This window comes from Capra hircus, chromosome 1, assembly GCF_001704415.2.
Source record: "Capra hircus breed San Clemente chromosome 1, ASM170441v1, whole genome shotgun sequence".
Taxonomy (NCBI): Eukaryota; Metazoa; Chordata; class Mammalia; order Artiodactyla; family Bovidae; genus Capra; species Capra hircus.
Genome location: NC_030808.1, coordinates 155,336,113 through 155,358,742, shown reverse-complemented (window position 1 = coordinate 155,358,742; position 22,630 = coordinate 155,336,113). Strand labels below are relative to the sequence as shown.

Below are 22,630 nucleotides of genomic sequence, written 5' to 3'. Positions count from 1 at the left end.
CTTTAAGGTAAAAGAGGTTGTCTGTTATAAATATTTTATTGTTAATAATTATTATAAATCAAATACAACCTAGTATATGCAGGTATCTTTTGAAATAGAGATAGTCCTGAATATGGTGTCTCCATAATTAGCTGTTTGATGTTGAATGCAATTGAGTTTTCCTGATCCAGTGAACCAGACGATGGAAATCATTGGGGATTCACAGCAGGGCTATGTAATGATTTTTGATATAGCAAACCTTTCTTTCCTTGTTCACTGATAAAGATATTTTATCAGTAAATAAAGCACTCAATTCAAATGCTTACAATTTTAAATTTTAAAAGGACATCCAGAATTGATGAAATAATCCAAGTGTTTCTTATTGTATTTTTGCCAACTGAAATGACACCTAGATGTTCTTTCTAATAGATTTCTCCAGACTGTGAGAGGAAGCAATAATATTTTAATAACTATGCTTTAATTTTTTTTTTTTTTCCTTAGAGGTGGGCTCGCTTTGGGGTGGTTTAAGAAGACTCAAAACCAATTTAGAACATTATCTTAAAAGTTTAAAAATGACAGCCTTACTTTGCAAGGAGTCATTGTATTTTAATAATACTGTACACTTATTAGTGTTATTGGAGCAGTAGACAGTTAATTACAGCCTTTTCTGAGACACGTTAACTGTATATTAACAGTCGTGTTAAAAAAAAATGATGTATACTGTTACATACAAGCTGCTGCTTGCTAGACTTTCCAGAATAGTCTTTCAGAATGTATGGAGTCAGATTTTGGGTCCACAATTATCAGAATGTTTTCTAATAAAGCAACTTAATTTTAGACTTTTCACTGGGACGTAAGATTTTTAATTTTCTTCTTGTTTTCCCCTTTCTCTGTGTTAGCATTGACTTGAGCACTTTTGCTTAGTAGGTTCAGAAATCAGTGTCCCTCAGCAGTTTTAGCCTTCCCACACTGTAGTTTGAGATGCCTACATTTTTGTTTTGTGATGACTTTGGCCAACAGAAGCCATTAAAAGCTTATTGAGTTGATTCTCTTTGTAGCATCTTTTTGGTCACTGTTTCTTGAGCCAGGCTGTGCTGTCTTACAGTTCTGTAAAGCATGATGTATAAGATGCATTTGAGCAGTTGATCACAGCTGTAGTTCTAAGACTACTCTATCTTCCAAATCTAAAGCCTGGTTTTTCCTTGGCTTCTGGCATGGCGAGCAATGGGTGACTGAAACTAGTGAGGTTGAAAGCTGCGCTGAGCCTGCCTTAGACAACTCTCAAACCAGTTGACACTTTGAACTCTCTCAGCTAATCTGGATATGTTGACCTTGTAACCTTGTGATACGGCGCTTAAAAATGTACTGGGATTCCCACTTTATGAATTTTTAGGTGCTGCGGCCTCTATTTATTCCAACAAGTTATTCAACTACAAAAAAAAAAAAAATCAGTGTAAGGTACATGTCTGTGTTACAGAAAATAGTAACTTCACATTCTGGCTTGCATGGAGAGCACTATTAAAGATCTGCCAAATTAATAACAGAATAGTGAGCTTAGCTTGTGCTGATGTGGTTTAGTGGGAAAAGGCTTTTCTCCCCAGTCTTCCCTTTCACTGGGGTCACCTGCACACTTCATCTGCACCCTGCACGTGTGCCCATGTTCTGGATGACTGCGTGGTTTTCTCCTCTGGGTGCTGTGCCCTTTTCGGACAGGAGAATCAGGGTCTGTCTCCTCCTCCTCGACCTTGAGGGTGGGGCAGGGTCTCTGTTGAGGCTTTTGGTCCTCTGGTGTGGGGTGGTGCTCACAACCTGCTCTTGCGTCCCTGGAGTCAGGCTACCAGGTAAAGGTCCTTCTGATCTTCTAGGGCCAAAAATACTGTGTGCTAAGCAGCCCACGTCCGACTGACCTCTGTCTGTTCTTTCCTACGACAGTGATGTTATTCCAGGGCCTCACTGGATGAATATCAGCCATGATTAACTGCATAACAGATATTTTTCTATCCACTTATATATAAAATGGATTTTTATATCCATTGTGTAACACTGTTTTGAGAGTTAGCGTTTTTATGTTAAAGATGGTTTCCTTCTATTCCTTAAAATTAATGTTTGCATTGCAGTGGGGTTGGGTTAGGTGCATCTGAAAGGTTCTGAAAAGTTGCCAGCCTTCTAAGAAAGTTATCTTTAAAAAAAAAAAAAAGACACTTCCTCTTTAAATTTATTGCCACATGTGAGGCTCTCTGCAAGACAGTGCTGTTTAGTTACACAAAGAAAAGTCTTTCTGAAGCAGAGACTGCTGTGTGACCTAGTCCATTACCACGCGCATTCTGTCTCTTTAAAAACAGGCTCCTCTATTTGCCCTATTAATTGTTGATATGTTGCCATCCACGAGACAAAAATTAGAGCTGTAATTAAATAATCATGTGATGCTCCTTAGTGCCAGTGAGAGCAAACTCATTTTTCCAGGCCCTGATGGTCACTGATTATTGTATTACCACTGGCTTGCTTTATTTTTTTAATGATTCTCTATCTGTAGATTACCCAACTACTGTCCTTCTTTACAAAATTAGAGAAAATAGAGAACATTCAGCCAGTTAATTGGCTGGCGGTCCTCAGGGATGTAAGGTAGACATACCTTTTTCTGCTCTTGGTCACCTGGCAGGTTCTTTGGGGAGGCTACATCAGTGGTGTGGTTGCCTGCCATTTAATTTACACTGGTGTTTTGGCTGGGATGGAGGCATATGGGGAATGCCAGGAGAATTACAAAAGGAGCCGGGTATTAAAATTCAGAAATGATTAAAATTGAAATAAAAGGATGCCGCTGCCTTGCCAGTGCTCTGGCAGTCACAATGACACACAGAGACGAGTTTCCATCGGCACCTCTTCCTTCTTTTTCATTTCCTCTCGCTCATTGTTGACACATTTTCCTTCTGTCCGTCTCCCGTCTCTGTATCTCTTTGCACAGCTATGCATTCCTAGTTCTTCCTCTTTCCTTAAGCATGGAGAAGCCTACTTAACCTTATTATAACAATAACAGAATAGGTTATTAATATTTAATATGCACATGATTAAAATTTCTCTCCCTTAAACATAGGTCAGCTGTATTATTATTAACCAGCATGTAATTTTTCATTTAAAATATTCTGATTCTGCCCTTGCTGTTTCTGAAATGTAGTCTACTTTGCTAGTGATTTAATATATAATGTTTAGAAAACTGTGGTCGGCTAGTGAGAAAAGAACTTACCAGTCATGGATAATCAATTATGCATGAATTCAGATGTAACAGATGGAATCTGTGAGTTAAAGTTTCCCTTTGCCTTAGTGGGTTTTTTTTTTTTTAATTTGTTTGTTTGACACCTGTCTCATATAGAGATAAACATCTAATGTAGCATGTGAGAAATTTCCTGATATCTTTGTATTCCCTTTAAAGTGAACTTGATTTTTTTTAACTTAAATTCAAGGGCAGAGACTTTCTGTGATCTTAAAGATGATCAGATTCTTTTCCATCACTTCGTGGATACAGACCGGGTCCTGTTTGGCTCCCGAAGGGCGACTCTTCTAGTTGGCAGCAGAAGAAACACCCCCTGAATCTAAGGCTTCTGCTGTTCTCCACTGTTCCCCCTGAGTCATCGATTCTTTTCTGTAGGAGCTGTGTACTGATAGAGAGCACTATCACACTGGCTCTGGGTTTTAAGGAATTTCTGATGGAAACTGTGGTTGACTAGTTTTAATAGATGAGACCTTCTCTTGCTTGACGTGTGGATTGTGTCTGTGAGTGTGTGTCATCCTCTGCTAGATGTGCTTTATATATACATTTATTCATACCAGGTTGTTGATCAAACAGTTGGATTTTCCAAATCCACTGAAAATACCCCAAGGTTTGGTTTATACCCACAACTACAGCATATGCCAGTTACAAAGATGCCTTTAGACTAGCTTGTGGTGGTATAAATTCTTAGAGACAAAACCCCTTTGTGCAGAGCGAACTAAAAAGTTATTTTGGAGAGTCTTGTTACCTCCACAGAGAGATAAGTTTAATTGTCATTAAATATGATATGAATGTGTAGTAGCTTTTCAGTTGCAGAAGTAACAGAACTGTGGGCATTGTCCATCTTTACAGCAGTTACAGTCTCAAAACAGCTACAAGCTGGTCCCCGTCAAAAATTTTCATAAATGTGCTGTTTGTTTCTCTCCCAAGTGTATTTATATAGATTATAAAAATACAAATGAAAATAGTCTTTACAGAATAAATAAAAATAAATGATTAAAAAAATAGCCTGAAGGCCCACTACTTCTGTTTTTAAAGTTATATTGCAGCATTATTTATCAACTTTTAGCTTCATATCAGCTGGAAATTTGCATGTGTATTTATAGTCCCTGTTAGTTATCTAATGAATTAAATTCCACAATAAACACACTGATAAAGCTGCACCGGGAAAACAGGTAGCTGGATATCCTTCAGCTACAGTTATGCTGTAAAACTATTGTTTAGTATTTTATTTAGACTTTAAATTATTTTCTTTTATTTAGCATTTTATTTTAGACCAATAAATCTGTAATCTTAATTTGGCTTTACTATGTAATCATATTCCTCAGTCACGTATCAGAAAAATACATATATGTAGGAATGAACTTCAGGGAGATACAATTTACATACGAATTTCCAATACATTAAAAAAAAAACTCCATCATTAATATAAAAGTCCCTAATATAAAATCAGTGAGAACAGATGATAGGAAACAGTATCAGGCAGTACAGTATGAAAAATATATCATTACAGATTACTGCCTGCAGACATTTAGGAGAAGGACATGGCAACCCGCTCCAGCGTTCTTGCCTGGAGAATCCCAGGGATGGGGGAGCCTGGTGGGCTGCCGTCTATGGGGTCGAACAGAGTCGGACACAACTGAAGCAACTTAGCAGCAGCAGCATGCAGAAATAAATAATTGTAATTCCTATCGCAAAAAGTGACTGATAAAAATAAATTTGAAAGCCTTTTGAGCTTATGACTAAAAATGCATTCTCTTATCAATAAGTGCAATCTAGAATATTGACATGGAGAGTTTATAGATTGTTGCATCGAGGATGTACATGGAGTTGTCACGCCTCCGACTGGACTGCGGTGAGCGTCAGTGTCCTGCAGACGCCACCTGGGGACTGTCTGCTGTCTCAGGAGTAGAGTTAATTTTTGGCTCACTTGAAAAATATCCAAATAGAAAGTTTGGGTGTTTGAATGGTGGATATTTGGAAGGCCTGGTTTTTGTCCCTCCTTTCTCTTCTTCTGCTAAGACACGAGAACATAGAAGAAAATCTGAGAAGAGAACCATTTTCTTGCATCAGAGGACCATCAAATTACCTACTTTGGGTGGGATGTTGGCTCTCTCATTACCAACCCGTGTTAATTATCTTGGGTCGGGTAATCGTCGTCTGAATTAATCATCCAGCGGAGACCGGGCCACGGCCGTTGGCGGGTGAGGGCAAAGCTGTGGAAGGCTGGGGGCAGGTGTCAGTGTGTCGCGGCTGATTCTCATCTGCACGGCACGGTGCTTTCATGGTGATAGACATGCCGGTCTCAGGAACAGGGGATTGTTTTCCTTCAGTTGTGTTGTTTTCAAAGTTTTAAATTGGGGTAAAAGACAGATGCCATGCCCCGTGCCATTCGGACAGTGTGGGAGTGGACAGTTCAGTGGCCTTGATCACAGTCACGCTGGTGTGCACTCAGCGCCACAGTCTCTTCCAGGTCTTCGCCATCATTCCAAAGAGAACGTGCTTTAGCTCTGAACTGAACTCCTCCTCTGCTTCAGTGAGTTTCCGGCGCTATAGAGGTATTTAAACACTGTCCAGGTGCGTTGCACTTGTTTCCCCCAGTGATGGCCCTTGCCCGCTGCTTGTGGTGGTGGGTACGGTGGTGCAGTATCTGATACTGCCCTTGCTTGATCCTTTTCCCTAAAACAATCTGGACCAGCATCCAGGCCTGTTGCAACCTCAAACTGCTTTTCCCTTCAGGTAAGCCGGTGAAGATTAGAATAGCATTGACGTCACCAAGAAGACTTGGTTGCTCTGTCTTGACTGAAGGTTGGCTGAGAACGGTTTCTGTTCGACTTCGCTGGAAGTAAAATCCCGTGGGCTTCCTGGGGGCGCGGCACAGCAGTGAGGAGCCTTGCACTGGCTCCTGGGCACAGACGGTGTGAGCACTTCAGTCCTGCTCAAGTGCCATGACTAGGGCCAGAAAAGAGTTGAATGGTTTCAGCTGTTTCAAAGGGAATCCCACTCAAGGTTGAAATTTTCTGGGAGAAAAAGCTTGCTCAATGATGTTAGGGGAAAAAAAAAAAAAAAGAATTAGACAAAACCAGGATGGTTCTGGCTCCAGTAAATAATAGACTGGTTTGGAACTTCACTTCCATGTATAATTTTGTGGCTAGTCTCTGATGTCTGTGATGATAAATCACACACTTGCACAGGACTTCTGGCACCCCTGTAAATCTCAAGCTAGTGCCCAAATGCTAATTTATCATGGTTCCTCAAACAGCAGACTTTTATTCACCAAATCAATGATCTAATAGCTTGCTCCCTACCTTTTTTTTTTTTTTAATTTGAATCAAGTAGCTTGCTTGCACATAAATTTCTTAAATTTGGGGTAAGCTCTGATTCTTAAAAGAGCCTTAACTTTTCCAAGTGACTCCAGGATCTCCATATCCTTGGAAGATGTCCTAACAGGTATATTTGATTTCTTGTCTCTGACACATTACCTACTCCAGTGGATGCTACACCTGGCTGTACGCTGGAATCAGCTTGGAAACTCTCAACTGCTGGCTCCAACCCTTGGCAATGGGGTGCAGCCTGGGTATCTGGACTGTTGACATACCAAGCGATATTAACATGCAGGAGATTTGAGGAGCCACTGAACTAACTTCTGATCTTATCCTTGGCTTTAGTGCCTAAGAGTGCAAGAATCTTTCTAAGATTTTTACCAGCACTCACTCACCAAAACAGTTCTTGGCTTCCTTTCCCTGTTAATTGCCGGCACTGTGAGAGACTCCTGGAATACAGACAGGAGTCCAGCCTCAGGATGTTGACAGACGTGCAGTTGGGAAGGGCAGGCATGCGAATATGAAATGCTACCCTTGGAGGACAGGGGTGGGATGGGGCATCGAGGAGGCAGTGGCTAATAGCTGGAGGCGGCTTTGGAAAGAAGAGGTGCAATCAGGCCGCATCAAAGAATGTGTCAGAAGGGGGGTCCCCAAGAGAGAAGAGGGAGGCCCTGCTCTCCAGAAGCAATGGGGAAAGAAGACAGCCTGAAACTCTTAACAGTTTTGGTGGAGATAGCTATTACTACACAGGCTAATATGGAGGTATGCGGGGGTCTCAACAGCATTGCTATTGGAACCTGACCCCTACTCAGTTTTGAAGTTAGGTCTACGCAGAGATAACCAATTTTGATGGGATTATTTCCATTGTGCATGTCAGTGTTGTGGCCCATACTGATATCTATGGAAGGAAGATATAAAATTTTGTTAAATAAACTCTTGCTTTAATAAGAGGTAATATTTCTGTTGACTCCACCTCACTTCCACAGTCTCGAAAAGGAACAGTCATTGCAATTAGTGATAGAATTTGGTTGCAAGTGACACTGAGTTTTTGGCTCTCATTTATTTATTCAGAATGTAAACATTGCAAATATTTCAAAGTCCAGGATATCTCACCAGGTTCTAGAAGTCAACTCTAATGGCCATTCATTTACCTCAGCGCACTCTCCCCAAACTAGCTTAAACATCAGCCTTCCTTTGCTTCGCTTTAATAGTGACCTTTGTCTATTAAAACCATAACCCAAATTACCAGTGGGTATTTGCATCCACCTTAGAGTAATTAGGAAACAACTTTTGATCGCTATCAGTCCGGCTATAACCGAAACCCCACATATTAGGGAAAAAACAAAAACCTTAGGCCCCATGTTTAGAGTTTATTATTTCTCCTTTATCTCTCCTGAAACATATTCAAGCCGTTTGCTTTGATTCTCTGCAGCACACCATTATTTGTTTGGTAGTTGGATGCCCTCCCGGTTTGAGTAGATATCTACATTAAAGCTTCCAAAAAAGCCATTTCTAGTGGCAACTCTGCTTTTTTAATGTGGGGGTGGGAGAGGGTGCAGAATGATGCTGTGGTTTTCAGCTTCACCTGCGAGCTGTTGAAATGTTCATGGAAAGCAGCCTTTGGGGTAAATGCATGTTATTCCAAACGTACTCTGAGACCCTTTCACATACAGATGTGTCTAGAAAGGTGTCTTAAATTTGTGTGCAGCACTGCCCACGTCTCATCCCTGGCAGTTTACAGATCCACGGGCCCATTCTAAAGTGGAAAAGGACTTCAATTGGGACTTCATTAGGATGTCTGGAGGCTGTCCAGCACCTCTAAGACTCCTCCAGGCGAGGTCCTGGATTTACTGAGTCGTTTATTGTAGGAGTTCTCTAGGTCCCTGCTGCCTGATGGAACTTTCTGCAGTGGTGGAAGGGTTTTCTAACCCACACTGTCTCATAGGATAGCCACTCATCACATGGGGCTGTTGAACACTTGATGTGTGACAGGAACTAAACTGGAAATGTTACATAATTCCAGTGAATTCACATTTCAGCGATACAGCCACTTTCCCCGCTGTTCACTCCACCTCACTTCCACAGTCTCTAAGAGGAATGGTCATTCCAATTAGCCATAGAATTTGGTTGCAATGACACTGAGCCTTTGGCTCTCATTTATTTATTCAGAATGTAAACACTGCAGGGATGTGGTATGAGTCCCTGGTCATAGGGCAGTGAGCAAGACACAGTCTCTGCTCTCATAGGGATGACAGTCCAGCATGGGACAGGGAGGCCTGGCGTGCTGCAGTCCACAGGGTCGCAAAGACTGAACTGGACTGATGGAAGATATTTATTAAGCCAGTGATTATCCAGATTGTTCACTGGTGATAACTGCGACAAAGGAGAAGTACCAGAGGCTATGAGAGTATAAACTGGGGACCAGGCCTTCCTGCGTGATTCGCCTGAAAGTTTAATCCGAGTCCTGTTGATTCACTAAAGGAGAAAGGCATGAGGCGACTTCCCTCCCCAGGTTCAAGGCCGGGTCAGGCTGGCTGCCCAGGACTCTGGAGCGGGGCAGTCCCCCGGCGCCTGCCGTGACCTCCGGAGGTGCAGGGTCCCTCCGGCTCAGCTGCACACACATGCTGCAGACTCCTGAACTCACTGCACAGATCCCCTCTCGAGCTATGCAGTTGAGATGATGTCAGTCACAGATAAGACGTGAGAAGGAGGGTGTGAATGTTTACAGGATATTGCATTTCCTCTCCAATGTATGTTTTGACAAAGTTGTTTGGGCTCCAGCCCCAGTTGTTGTTGTTGTTGTTGTTTTTTTTAATACCCCCCTTCTCTGCTCTTACAAATTTGTATCTGGTCCATTCAAGAAACGATGTGGAAATCAGTCCTGACGTCCCAGACAGACAAAATGAGACACGTGACGGCAGAACATATGGCTCAAAGAGACATCCTTATATGGCCAACACAGACCGTATTCCCAGAAATTCATATATGGAAAACGCCACCTGCAGCTAAAGCCAAAAAACAAAGAGTCGACACGGCAAAAAGAGCAATATGCCACGTGAAATGTGCTGCTTTAAGAGTGTGCAGAGATAGCCAACAGTATTTGAATTTAAAAAGATGAAAAAAACACCCTACCATGTCCTTAGAAAGTGCTATGGTAGTAGACATTGCTTTGCTAACACAGTCACTGGCGGAGTTGCCGGATCTTAAAAGCGTTCAAATTCTAAATGCTTTCTCTGTTTATTACAAATGTATGTGCTATTCAGAACTCTGAATGTGTTTTAATGCTTCCGGATATCTGCCAGCATATTTATCTTGATATGGGGCCCCCTGAAGCATGCAGCAGTCCTTTTGTTATTGTTTTTAAAAAATCTTGTATCTCTGTTACAATATTTTATCTCCGCTACCTTTGAGTAGCCAGACTGAATTCCTTCTCCTGTGATAAAAAATTGATGCACTGTTTTAACTGTGCACCCACATGTTGAATACTTCATGTATTTGACTTGTAATATTTCATGTTCCTGAGGTCTTCCATTCTCATAGCTGGATTTATAAAGTTTATCTTAACTTTTTTCAATGCTTGGCTTGCATCTTTATTGCCAAAGTTAAGATACTTTGTAGAATAAAACTGATGCCCCCCATCATGTAGTTTATTTTCACGTATGTCTGGGAAGGTGGAATTTTCCTTATTACTTTTCTTTTGTTCTTTATTTTAATCTGGGGTTAGTACTCAGTGGTTTAGTGAGTATTCTGAAAGAGTAAATAATATATAGAAAGTTCGCCAGTGCACTATTATTTGGAGGGCATACGCCTCTGTGCCCTTTGCTTATATCTTATATAGTTCTGAAATAAAGAATGTGCTTGAGGGAAATTAATGTGCATATATGATTAACAGATTTATAATTGTGTAGTAAAGTTATTATTAGATGCCTTTATCATCATTTATTCTATCATTTTCCGAGGCCATGTCCATCCTTATTACACTTTTTTATGTTTGTGTTTGAGAATTAGCTTGGAATTCCTAGACAAAAGCTGCTACTCAAATTTAAAGATTAATATTTTAACCCCCACATCAATAGGAGGCTAAGGCAATCAGAAAGCTTTCTTATTTGTGGAAATAATGGGATAATCATCATTTACAGTATTTTATCCCAGTGTGTTTTAATATTGATATATTCAGTAACCTTTTTTAGTCTTCCTTTCTTTTTCTTCAAAGTTGTTTTGCCTAACAACTTTCTTTCTTTCTTTCAAACACTCCATTTGAGTTCCATGTGCCCGAATGATTCTTTGTAGTACATGATGCTTTTACTCTATTTTGAGATTTTGCTATTGCTTGTAAATTTATACACTGTGATACTAGAATGCACAGTCCCTGCTGAAAAACCAGGCAGGTTTCAGGGAAACATGTCAGGCATCACCAGTGTGAAGCAACTATTAAAATATACATCTTGGAAATTCCCAATTTAACCCATCACATTGCAAAAATCATTCTCATTATAAAGATGAGTGTTATCCATGTTTTTCTTCTGAATATCAAACATTAAAAAAAATGTTTAAGTACTTCCATCTACAATAACAACTCTGACACCAGTGTTACATGTTGCCATGCTTATATATTTCCTTATTGATTGTGTTTCTTATAATCAAAATACCCTCCTCCATACTTTCCTGCATATCAACTTTTGAAAATACGGTATCATTTGAGCTTTTTCATAAAGATTTCCTTATCTTTCCTTTCTTGCTTTTGATACTATGTTTTATCATCACATTCTTTAGCTCTAGGTTTGGGTTTATACACCAAGATTCACTGCTGCCTTCAATAACCTTTCTGGTTTTGTGGGTGAAGCGTGGGTGCCCTTAGAGTGATATATTTTCTTCCTCCTGAACCTGTCCTCCCCAGGAGGCCATTATTTCCTCTCCTTTATCTTCCGTTTTACCCTCTGTTAGCCTAAGGTTTCTAGTGTAGACAGTGTCTGAGAGAGCATTGGTAGCTTTAAAGAGCTTCATTTGCATATCTCCCTCTTATCTCAGTACTTGCGCTAACTTGTTGCTTTTTTATGTGTAACAAAATGTTTATCTCACTGATTTTTCTCTTTTCCCTCCTAGTGTACTCTGAAAAAATAATTCGAACATTTTTGTTTCTCTGTAATGATTAACTGCCTTCAGGGTCCTAAGGTGTTAGCACTCAAACCTAAACGGTGAACGCTACATCCCCATTTCGGGCAAGGCTGTGATGTTCTTCATTTTTATGGGAACTATATTTAATAGATTATCTAAATAAGAGGATCATACTTGCGTGCTAATGACCATTTATCTACCGGGGTAATTTACCTTAGATTACAGAAGTATTTATTGCTAAAGCATAGGTATTAACCGCCCCCCCCCCCCCAACTTTACTGTCTTCCACCAGGGGAAAAGGTGGCATGTTTTTCCTTTGTAATAACTTTTAACTAGTCAGGTCTAAAGTGACCCAAATTTTGTTTAACTCGGCCACCGTGGGCCACGTATTCCCTCCTCCGAGTTCTGCGGCTCAGAAGTGAGGGACGTTGGCGTCTACCTGCGCCCAGTAGAGGGGACGGGTACCGACGAGCTCGGAGAGTGCTCGTCCGTGTGGGCCGCTGGCTCTGCGCTGGGGCTTCCCCCTCCCGCGAGGCGCGCTCATACTGCGCAGAGGGTTCCGGGGGTCCCGGCCCTTCCGTTTCTGCCGCCGCCGGCGCGCGCTCCGCGCTCCCCGAGAGCCGGTGCCCCGCCGTCCCCCGGCCCCGTCCCGAAGGGCCCCGGCCTCGGAGGCCCGCGCGGGCCGGTGCGCCCGCGGCGGCCCCCGGGCGCCAGCGCGCCCCGCTCCCGCCGCTCCCGCCGCTCCCGCCGCTCCGCTCCCGGTGCTGCCGCGGCGCGCGGGGCGGGGGGCGGCTCGCCTCCCGGCCTCGCCCCCGCCTCCGCCGCTCTCGCCGCCGGCCGCTCCCCGCCCCGCCGCCGCCGCGCACACCTGCCCCCGCGCGCCCCCGGCCCGCGCGCCCCGCCGCGCCGGGCATTGTGTGCCGCCCGCCCGGCCCGCGCCCCGCGCCCGGCCGCCGCGCCGCCGCCCCTCCGCGCTCCCGGCCCTCCAGCCCGGGTTTTGAGCCGCGTCCCTCCCCCGCGCCCCGCGCCCCTCCCCGCGCCCCCGCCCCCGCGCCGCCCGCCCGCTCGCTCCCGCCGCCCGGACGCGGCGCAGCCGGCCCCGCTGGGGAAGGGCCGGGCGGCGGGCGGCCCGGGGGCTGCGAGCGGGGGCCGTGCGTTAAGATGACGAGGACGGGGAAGCGGCAGCCACAGCGGCGGCGGCGGCGGCAGCAGCGGCGGCGGCGCGGCCGGGCGCGCGGGGCCGAGCGGGGCGCGGCGGCGGCGGCGGCCGGGAGGAGCGCGCCCCGCGTTTGATGGGGGCCGCGCCGGCGGCGCGGGGGGCAGCGGAGCGGCCCGGCGCGGGGAGCGGCCCGCGCGCGCACTCGGCGCCGCGCCGCCCGGCGCCCGCCGGCCTCGTCGCCTCCGCCGCGCTCTAGGCGGCGCGGGGCCCAGGCGGCTCGGGGGGCGCCCCGCGCCCCCAGCCCGCGCGCGCCGAAACTCCGGCTCAGTTTTGCGGGGCGTCCGGGCCCCCCGCGCCCCGGGGCCATTGTGGGGGCCGGGTGTGTTTACCTCGGACTCCGGCTGAGCGAGGGCTCCGCGACTTTCGGGGGGCGGCGGGCAGGCGGCGGGGGCGCCCTCCGGCCCCCTCCCCCGGCCCCCCCCCCGCCTCACTCTCCCGGCTCCGCAGACGCTCGCGGCCCCGCGTCCATGGGCCGCGGGGGGGTCCTCGGGGCGCTCGTCCGCGAGGGCCGGCTCCAAAGTGGCGCCCCAGTGCCTTGCCGGGGCTTCCTGCGCGCCCTGCGGCCCCCGGCGCCCCCGGCCCCTCGCTAGATGCCCCGCGCGGGGCCCAAGGCTGCGGGAAGAAAGTTGCAGGTCGGTTACTCTCCGGCGCGGTTCTCGGGGAGCGGGCGGGGGGAGGCTAGCCGGCCCCCCAGCCGCGCGCGCGGGGCGGCAGGAGGAGGGGGCCACGGCCGGGCGGACTTTCGGCCGGCGCCCCGGAGAGCCCCGGCGGGCGGGGGGCGCTTCTGCAGACCTCGGCCGCCGAGGTTTGTTTGGGTTTGTTTGTGGGTTTTTTTTTTTTTTTTCCCCTTTTTCTTTTTAAGAGAATCCCCGGTGCCCACCTCGCCTCCCCAGCACCGCCGCCGCGTACTGCTCCGAACGGGTTTGGCTTTGTTTTTACGATTTCCCCCCAACGAATCACTTGTCAGATCAATTCTGTCTTCCCCCTCCTCCCTCCTTCGCGCTCTCCCCTCCTCCCCCACCGAAAACCCCGTTCTCCGAGGTTAGACATTTTACAAACCATATATGCTGTTTGTCCGATTGTGATCCGCCCCCCCCCCCCAACCTTAACCCCTCTCTCCCATGGCTACTCTTCCAGACGCTTATCTGCCTTCACCCCGCTTAGGGGGCCGAGGGTAAAGGAAGAGAAAATAATACAATTTCAGGGGAAGTCGCCTTCAGGTCTGCTGCTGCTTTTTTTTTTTTTTTAATTAAAAAAAAAAAAGGACATAGAAAACATCATTCTTGAACTTCTCTTCGAGAACCCGGGCTGCAAAGGAAATCTCCTTTGTTTTTGTTATTTATATGCTGTCAAGTTTTGAAGTGGTGAGTTTCAGGTCGGTTTTGCTAATTTCACTCAGTAAAACTGCAGCGTTTCTGTTTCTAGATAGTACTTTGCTTCTTTGTCTCTTTAAAAGGTCACAGTGAAAGCTTGGCCTGGATCGTGCCGGCCATATGGAACGGATAAGGGCACAGTCTCTTAAAATGTGATTATGGGGTTGTGTGGGGGCGAAGGAGGCGATTCAGCAGGGAACTCGTTGAAAAGGCTCCCACACTGCAAAAAAATAGGTTCTTGAAACCGGAATTTCGTGCTTTGCTCTTTCTTTTTAAAGGAAATAATAGCTGTGTCTGAGTTCGCTGTTTAATTCGTTAATGATCATATATGGACTTCGTTTATGGACAGGGAAGTGGGGTTTGGAGAAAGTAGCCTGCTTTCAATGTGCCAGCCAGACATCACAGTGAAATCGGTTTTTAAAATGTGTAACTCACAAGAAACTCTCCAGCCTGGCATCTGTTGAGACCTTAGTTTGTTCCCATGCAGTCAGTCCAGCAGGCCCCGAGGAGGTTGCTCTTTGCAAATCCAAACTCAGGTTTGGTGAACTTTAGCCTTGGGCATAGAGTTTAAATGAGTAAATTGGGTGTTTTATGTGCATGTAATTTTGCTTTATAATGTAAAGCTTTTTACAAGATGACTGAGTGTTTAATAGCTGCTTATAGGTGGGTATTCATTCGAAGGACAATTTTGCATGACCTATATGATGTTTTGATTGTCAATACATTAACTAAATTATCATCTATCACTTCACAGTTTATAATGCTGTTAAGCCTCATGACTATTTAATACGTTTGGTAGCATTAACTTTGATGCTGTTGCCTACTCATCCTCTCTCTCTCTCTCTTTTTTTGGCTCTTAAATTGCCACACGGGTTAAGTATTTTCTTTTCAAATCATATGTTTTAAAATTCATCTTCTGCTTTAGGGTAAGGCAGCCAATTTCAGGAAAAGTAGTTCTGTATTATAACCCACATGAAGCGTTATAAGGAGTGTTTTGAGTAAGTTAATAATCACCACTAATTTTGGCTTTAGACTACAGTTTAGTGTAATGGAAAGAGTAATCTTGATAAAAAGTGGTTAAAAGAGGCACATTTATTGTTAATGAACCTCATAACCAAAAACAGATGGGACCTCGATCAACGGGAAACCTTTGGTCTCTGTGTGCCACCTTGGAGTACGAGGATAAACAGCCATTATTCCTCTGACTTTACAGTTCTTCAACTGGTATTCTTAAGGTTGCTTTTAAACTTGGAGATTATTATTGCTTCCCCCTCCCCATCACCTCTTTCCTTAATTATAGTGGACACAGTAACGGTTAATCAGAGGGGAAAGCAATGCCTCCAGAAAGGCCCTGCTAATAATTTAAGCTTGCTTTCAAATCTGTATCAAAGTAGCTTCTTCATATTTTATATATATGCATATATATATATAAATGTGCAAGATATGTCAAATTACCAAACAGCTGGAGGAAAGTGATAATTATCATATTCTCTCTGTTTTTTTCTGAGTATGATTCTCTTTCCCTTAGTATTGCTGGACTCAATACTTCAAGCACCATGAAAATTCATAAAATAATCCTACTCACCTGTTTTTATCAGTGTTAGAACTATTGCAGAAGTGATTTTGATAATGTACTGACTGCTTTACTATAAACAGTATGAAAATTGATGTCGAAAGTATACTACAACTGAAAAAAATCATTATCTGTTCATTTTTTTCTGGAGTTAATTGAAATGTTGACTTCATTGCCTGCTGAGATTATTTTTGAACACTGGATATTTTGTTTTACCAAAATTAGCAAGCTTTCTTTCAAAGCAAGTTTAGGACTTCACTCTAATGTGTATGTTACAAAATGTTTTCAAAATTTTTGGTATTTACCTTGTTAACAGCTTTCTATTACAAAAGAATACCTAAATATTAGCTCTAAGATACATGAGTTGCAATACTTCAATATCAGGGCTCTTTGAAGAAATCCTCCACTTGTATCCACTGGGTTAGGGATGGAATGATCCAATTGCCTGTTTGAGCCAAGACTTGACTGAATCTTTAAAACAGGTCATGTAACTCTTGATACGTTGGCAGTAGAAAACTTTTTCTACACATTAACCATAAAGCCAATAGAGAGTTTAAAAAGCAGTTGTCTGCTGCCTTCTTTTGAGGTGGTATATATACATATGAATCTATTTTTCCTTCATGAGAATTAAAATATATTAAAAAAACAGCTGTAACTAATCTCTTGGACTGATAAAATAATCTTTCCATCTTTGACTAAAGTGTCATTATTATGTTCTGTATTAAGTTTCTCATTTTTAAAAATTGGGACTACATAAATACAATTTGTTATTTTCCTGTTAGCTACACTTGTAGTAATTCTTGTTCTAAAAATAATCCCCCCCACCCCCCACCCCCCTACACACATAGTTTTGCTGGTAGGTGACGAATTATCTTTTTGTTCATGTGTGTTGATACAGTTTCCACACATTATTCTGTTAACTTGAATGGAAATATAATGCTGTGATCTAGAGAGTAGAGTAACCTCTGCATTATATGTCTGGTTAAGCAGTCTTACAAATACATTATATTTGTGGAGCGAAATATCCAGGGACAAAACATGTACATGCGTTATATATACACAGAGAAGGAGGGGGCGTGTGGAGACCCCCACCCAATTGTAACATGTCTTCTTCTTAAATTCTCGCAGGTGATCTTTAGAGAGTAACTGAGTATGGATCATTTGAACGAGGCAACTCAGGGGAAAGAACATTCAGAAATGTCTAACAATGTGAGTGATCCGAAGGGTCCACCAGCCAAGATTGCCCGCCTGGAACAGAACGGGAGCCCGCTAGGAAGAGGAAGGCTTGGGAGTACAGGTGCAAAAATGCAGGGAGTGCCTTTGAAACACTCGGGCCATCTGATGAAAAGCAACCTTAGGAAAGGTAAATACCCTCAAGCCAGATCCTGGAGAGCCGCAAGTCCTGTGCCCACCCAGCACCGCCTGGTGCGGGGGTGGCCAGGCAGAGCCTGGCTTTGTGTGTTCTCCTTGACTCTCTTTTCTGATCTGAAATTAGTCACATTTCTGGTTGCAGCGTCAGGCATGTCTGAAAGTGTAGGCTTCGTGCTTCAGCAGAGCGTCTCCCACTGCTGCAGACTGGAGTCTTTGGACGCTGTGGGTGATAAGGACTGAATTAAGTCTGATGGTCTCAGTTATACAAGCCTTCCGCTGATAAGCTGGTGTTGCAGAAGGGGCTGTGGAGGTGGCTATTGCTGAAACTAACGCTGCTTGAGCATGAGCCCTTTAAATTGTTTGAGGACGGACCTAGCTTTTTCAGGGTGTTACTGGTTGTAAGGGAGTTTCACAGATAATGGAAGTCTTCTGCGATATGATATAAACGTTTTGTGATTTTTTGTGTGTGTGGTTTGTTTTCTTAAGAGCAACTTCATTCCTTAGTAGCTAAAAACCTGATAATTCTGGTGTTTCCCTTTTGCTATAATTGGGTGTTTCGGATAGAAGGGCAGATTTAAACACGTTAATAAGGAGGGGCTGTGCAGCGGTGTGACTCCTCTTGGCCAATTTTGTGTTACAGTGATGGAGTCTAACCACTCTGACTGCATTTGGCACTGCTGTGTCTGTAAATCAGTGTCTATCCTGGGCATAACGTGTGGGCCTTAGAAGGTCTTTATTTGTCTCTGAATAACTGTGTATGGGATTCAGATTTTCCTTACATTTGCTAAAGCAAAGGATAAAAATGCCATCTTGTAACAACCAAGAATATTAAGTAGATAAAGTTAGCAGGCAGAGGAATTTCATTGTGTTTGATGCATAACATTTATCATACAATCATTTATTTTTTCCTTGGTTTGGCGAAAACAAAGAATATATTGATCCTGAAATGAACAGACACAGCAGTCCGTATTGTTAGATCTTTATCTATTAAAAATGGAAAAACAGCACTTCAGCAAATTCTTTGGCCTCTCCTCATGATTACCCTATTTATTGATTGTTTGCCAAGAATGTATGCGTCTTAAGAAAGCCAAGGGTAAGAGCATTAAAAATATAATTTATTATGGCTTTTCAAACAGAGTGCATTAATATTGTACTGCAAAGCACTGGGGCTCTATAAAAAAGACTTTCTGACGCCTGCAAACATATAAGTTCCATAAATTCCTAAATAGGAGATTTCAGCTGTCTCTGGTATTATGTGATATTTGCACAGCAAACTTTAATGCCAGGACAGTTTTAGACAAGGATTCTACAGACTTCACTGCTCCTTATGGCAGACGTGCTGTTTACACAGGCTCATAAACCTTCAGCAAAAGCTTCTAAGACTGCCTCCAGGTTTAAATCATGCGGTATTTTTAGCAGTCAGCAGTGACCAGCGTACTCCCCGTTCCATACTGGAAGGTTATGAAGTTGCTGGAGTTGGAAGCCTCGCCAAACACTCACACAAACAATCGGTTCAGAGAAGGCTCCTGTGCAGCCTGACTCACAGTATCAGGAGGAGTGCATGGCAGTTTGCTGGAAGATTTAAGCAGTCAGATTGAAAATTAAAGTCCACGATTGTCACCTTATCAGCAGCCACCTTAATGATCTTACAGGGTCCCTCTAAAATCCAGAGTGACTCTCGTTTATTTCAACAGTTTAAAAAACCTTCAGTTATCTCCCAGGTCTGAGGAGCAGCAAAGAGCAGCCCAGGTCTGTATCATTCTATAAGAGGAAAAATCAATGCCTGTGTTTTTTGTTGTGTTAGTAACCCAACTCTTTGAAGACCTCAGGATAGAGGGAGGAGAAACCCAAGTACAATAATTTCACTTCCTGCTCAAGTGCCGCTTTTTTTTTTTCCCCAAGCATTGCATTTGTAGTGACATTTTAAAAATGCACTTTAATTGTAGAAGGTTCTCTGCTTGCTTGAAGCAACAAAATGCCTCCAGCCTTGTGTTGGTGGTGTTTTATCTTCTTTTTCACGTGCAGCGTTTCTGCTTGACAGGTGCCAGATAGTGAGTGTGGCTGGGTTGAGAAAGCGCACCTCAAGGAAAGGGGTTGGAGGTTTTTTGTTTGTTTGTTTAGGAGGTTTTGCCAGAGCACCTCCAGCCAAGGAAGAAATCACCAGTTTGCATATCGCTGTTTCTGCCGTGGTCTCTCCCAGTCTCCTTCTGATCCCTGACGGGTTCTCTCTCTGGTATAAAAACAGCCGAATGAATGACAAGGATATTGGCAAGCTCCACAGCTTGTTTTTCATGCCTAGCCTGTTGGGTCCCTCCAAATGAGTTTGTGAGCTTTTCTAAGTAAACCTAAAGGGGTTTATTTGTCAGAACTAGAATCTCTTGTGAACAGTTCACTGAAGCTGTGGTGTAGATGCCCATGTAGAAGACGGTGCCTGCTTTTCCTGCCGGCTTTGTTCAGCAGAAACAAGCAAATAGGGCGTTTTTAAAGGGCATCTCTGGTGTCAGGAGGAAACCCTGGGTTTTTAGCTCTGCTTTGCCGGCCCTGGACACCTTCAGAAGTTGGTTGGCTTCTGTGAATGCAGAGGACAGAGCTTAGAGAGGCATTGGCGTTCCAGGACTAACTGGGGGTCCCGGGTGCCCTGGCGCGGTAACCTTTGTCATCATTTATGCTCAGGATGGTGCCCTCCTGGCCGCGTGCCACAGTGCTCTCCGCTGCATCTGCTTTTAACCCTTTTCCGTTTATCACTGGGAGTCTGACAGTGCGCTGTGTAAACACCTCGAGGACGACAGCGTTCCGTGATGTCTGTTTCTAGAAGCCTCTTTGCTGACAGTGGTGTGGTGTGGCCTGTGTTTATTAACCATCTGGCTCCTGAGTTATTACCTGGGATTACGGTGAACAGAGAGCACATCTCGTCTCTGCAGATTCCTGTATCTTGAGACACCCTGATGAGGACGGTTTCCTTTGCTCTCATCCTTACCCCATTTGCTAGAGCAGAGATGGTTCATTTTAAAGACCTGTGGTTACCGTGATGTCCTTTTAGGCAGGTTAAATGAGTAGCCATCAAAGTGAGTATTAGTCATCTGCAGTGTGCACGTGTTGAAGTCCTGTGTTACGAACTTCAGTTGGGTTAAGTTGTGTTTCTTCTGTGGCCTCAGCGTGAAGATCTTAAAGAACGAGGTGAATGCTCGTAATTTTATAATCAAAGCTAATTTGTTTGGACACAGACAGGGAAAGTTGAATCCTAACAAAAGCATGTAGGAAGCGTGAAGATGGGTTCTTTCGAAGCTGAGCTGAGTGAATTACATTTGCACACCAGGTACCACTCACAGCAGATCAGACCAGACCCTTACTCCTCTCCTGTCAGCCTTATGATTTGATCAGAAAGGTAATTCTGCATTAATTGGTTTGGGGAAATGCTCTGTTAAAATTAGAGCCCACGTTACCTCAGGGCCAAGTTCATATTCTATTTCAACATTTCTCTTGCAACTTAAAAAATAAAAATAAAAGAAGGTGTGTGTTTGTGTCAGTGTGCCCGGGTCTCTGTGCCAGTCTTGCATTCTCTCGTGGTGGTGAAGATTTATTTTCATGGCTTCATTTTTTTTCCCTCCCTCCCCCCGCCCCCCCCTAGCCTGTGTTGCTGAAATTTGTTGGTTTGCGTCTCTTTTTCCTCCGTCTCCTTGATAGGAACCATGCTCCCGGTTTTCTGCGTGGTAGAACATTATGAAAATGCCATTGAATACGATTGCAAGGAGGAGCATGCAGAATTTGTGTTGGTGAGGAAGGACATGCTTTTCAACCAGCTGATAGAAATGGCCTTGCTGTCTCTGGGTTATTCACATAGCTCTGCTGCCCAGGCCAAAGGTAAATAAAGCATCCACGGGGTTGGGGAAATTGCTTGGCATCCTTTGTTTACCTTGCAGAGAAAGCATCTGAATATTTTCATTCAAAGAACTGTAGCCTGTGTGTTACATGGGTTCCTTCTAGACTGTGGCTTTAAAAAATCGGCTTAATTCGGTTTGGTTTAGTTAACACGCATTTTGCTCATGTGGAATGTGGAGGTAGGTTTTTTTTTTTAAATTACTTCAGCTGAATCATTAGTAAGCTTATTGACCTTAATAATCTGCTCCACTGAGGACCCACAAGGAAGTGAGGAGCGTATCTGAGCAGATGGACTGTTGAGAGTCAATTTGCATTTATGACTGAATATCTAGTTCTGTTTCTTTTATTCTGTTTCTGATGGTTTTATGGGCTGTAAAGTATTTTTCAATGCTGATTCCCATTGCAGTCGAGAATCTTATCTAAATCGTAAAGCCATTTAGAACTGGTTCAGCTATGTCTTATTAGAACTTCCTGTAAGTTAGGAAAATGTGGCCTCTGCCTAGGTTTTATTGATGGGGTTTTATTTCCAAAATAATAAACAGCCCCACCGTCATTTACATAATTTCACAGTTTGGAAAACTGAGCTGAGCATATTTTCACTGACCTGCCTTTTGGAGGGAAGGGAATCATTCAGACAGAAGTAACAGTATTGCTTGTGGTGGGGGCAGTGAAAAGCAGGCTGGCACTGGATAGGTTATCTGAAGGGCCAGACCTGAGTGACACGCGCTCTTTATCTGGAACAGGGCTGATCCAGGTCGGGAAGTGGAACCCAGTCCCCCTGTCTTACGTGACAGATGCCCCCGACGCTACGGTAGCAGATATGCTTCAGGATGTGTATCATGTGGTCACATTGAAAATTCAGCTACACAGGTGAGTCAGGAAAGCAGTTCCAGCGCAGAACGTTCTACTCACCTGATCGTTTGAAACAAAGTATCTCTGGCCAGCCTTCAGCTGTGACTCGTCCTGCATTTCAGAGAGGCTAACCCCAATCGATTTTGCCACCTCCCCCCTTTCTCCTTTATCTTCCTAATCTGAGCCCATCGTTTAGAAGCAGTGTCCCCCCCAAACGCATCTACTTGTGCAGGTTATCAAAAGACGAGACTTTTTCTGTGTAATCAATTAAATGATGCATTGCGAGAAGGCATTTTACATAAAGTTTACTTAAGAGAAAAATATTTTTGCATATCATGAACAGTGCCATCTGTGTACACTTTGTGAAAGAATGCCTTATTCACTATTGCCGAGCTCTTATTTATTTATATGATTTTTTTTAACCGTCTTAATTCGTACGAGCGGAGTCCTGAAGGGAAAACGGTTCCCACGTTCGTGTTTTCACGATGGCTCTTGAGAAAGCAGTACACCTTAAATTGTCTTCCCAAGCGCATCCGAGCAGGAAGGTAGAAGTAACATGGAAAAATAGCCACCACAGGCAGCTGATGTATAATTCATGCATCGATACAGCAGATGTGTTGTATAAAGTAATTAACTAATCGGAACAATCAGGAGACCGAGAGCAATCTCCAGATGCATCTG

The 22,630-nt window shown here is 44.1% G+C and overlaps 1 protein-coding gene across 4 annotated transcripts in view; it reads left to right on the top strand.

The window, feature by feature from the left end:
* SATB1 (SATB homeobox 1) overlaps positions 1-22,630 on the top strand; it is a 102,018-nt gene that overhangs the window by 5,868 nt on the left and 73,520 nt on the right. The window contains exons 1-4 of one of the 4 annotated variants that reach the window (XM_018053197.1): positions 13,334-13,533; positions 16,976-17,210; positions 20,903-21,079; positions 21,841-21,967. In XM_018053197.1, coding sequence (XP_017908686.1) covers positions 17,000-17,210; positions 20,903-21,079; positions 21,841-21,967 — 515 coding nt within the window. In that variant the 5' untranslated portion in view covers positions 13,334-13,533; positions 16,976-16,999. Of the gene's footprint in view, positions 1-13,333; positions 13,534-13,577; positions 14,266-16,975; positions 17,211-20,902; positions 21,080-21,840; positions 21,968-22,630 lie in introns of those variants that run through there. The other 3 variants (XM_018053193.1, XM_018053204.1, XM_018053211.1) reach the window with 3 other exon arrangements.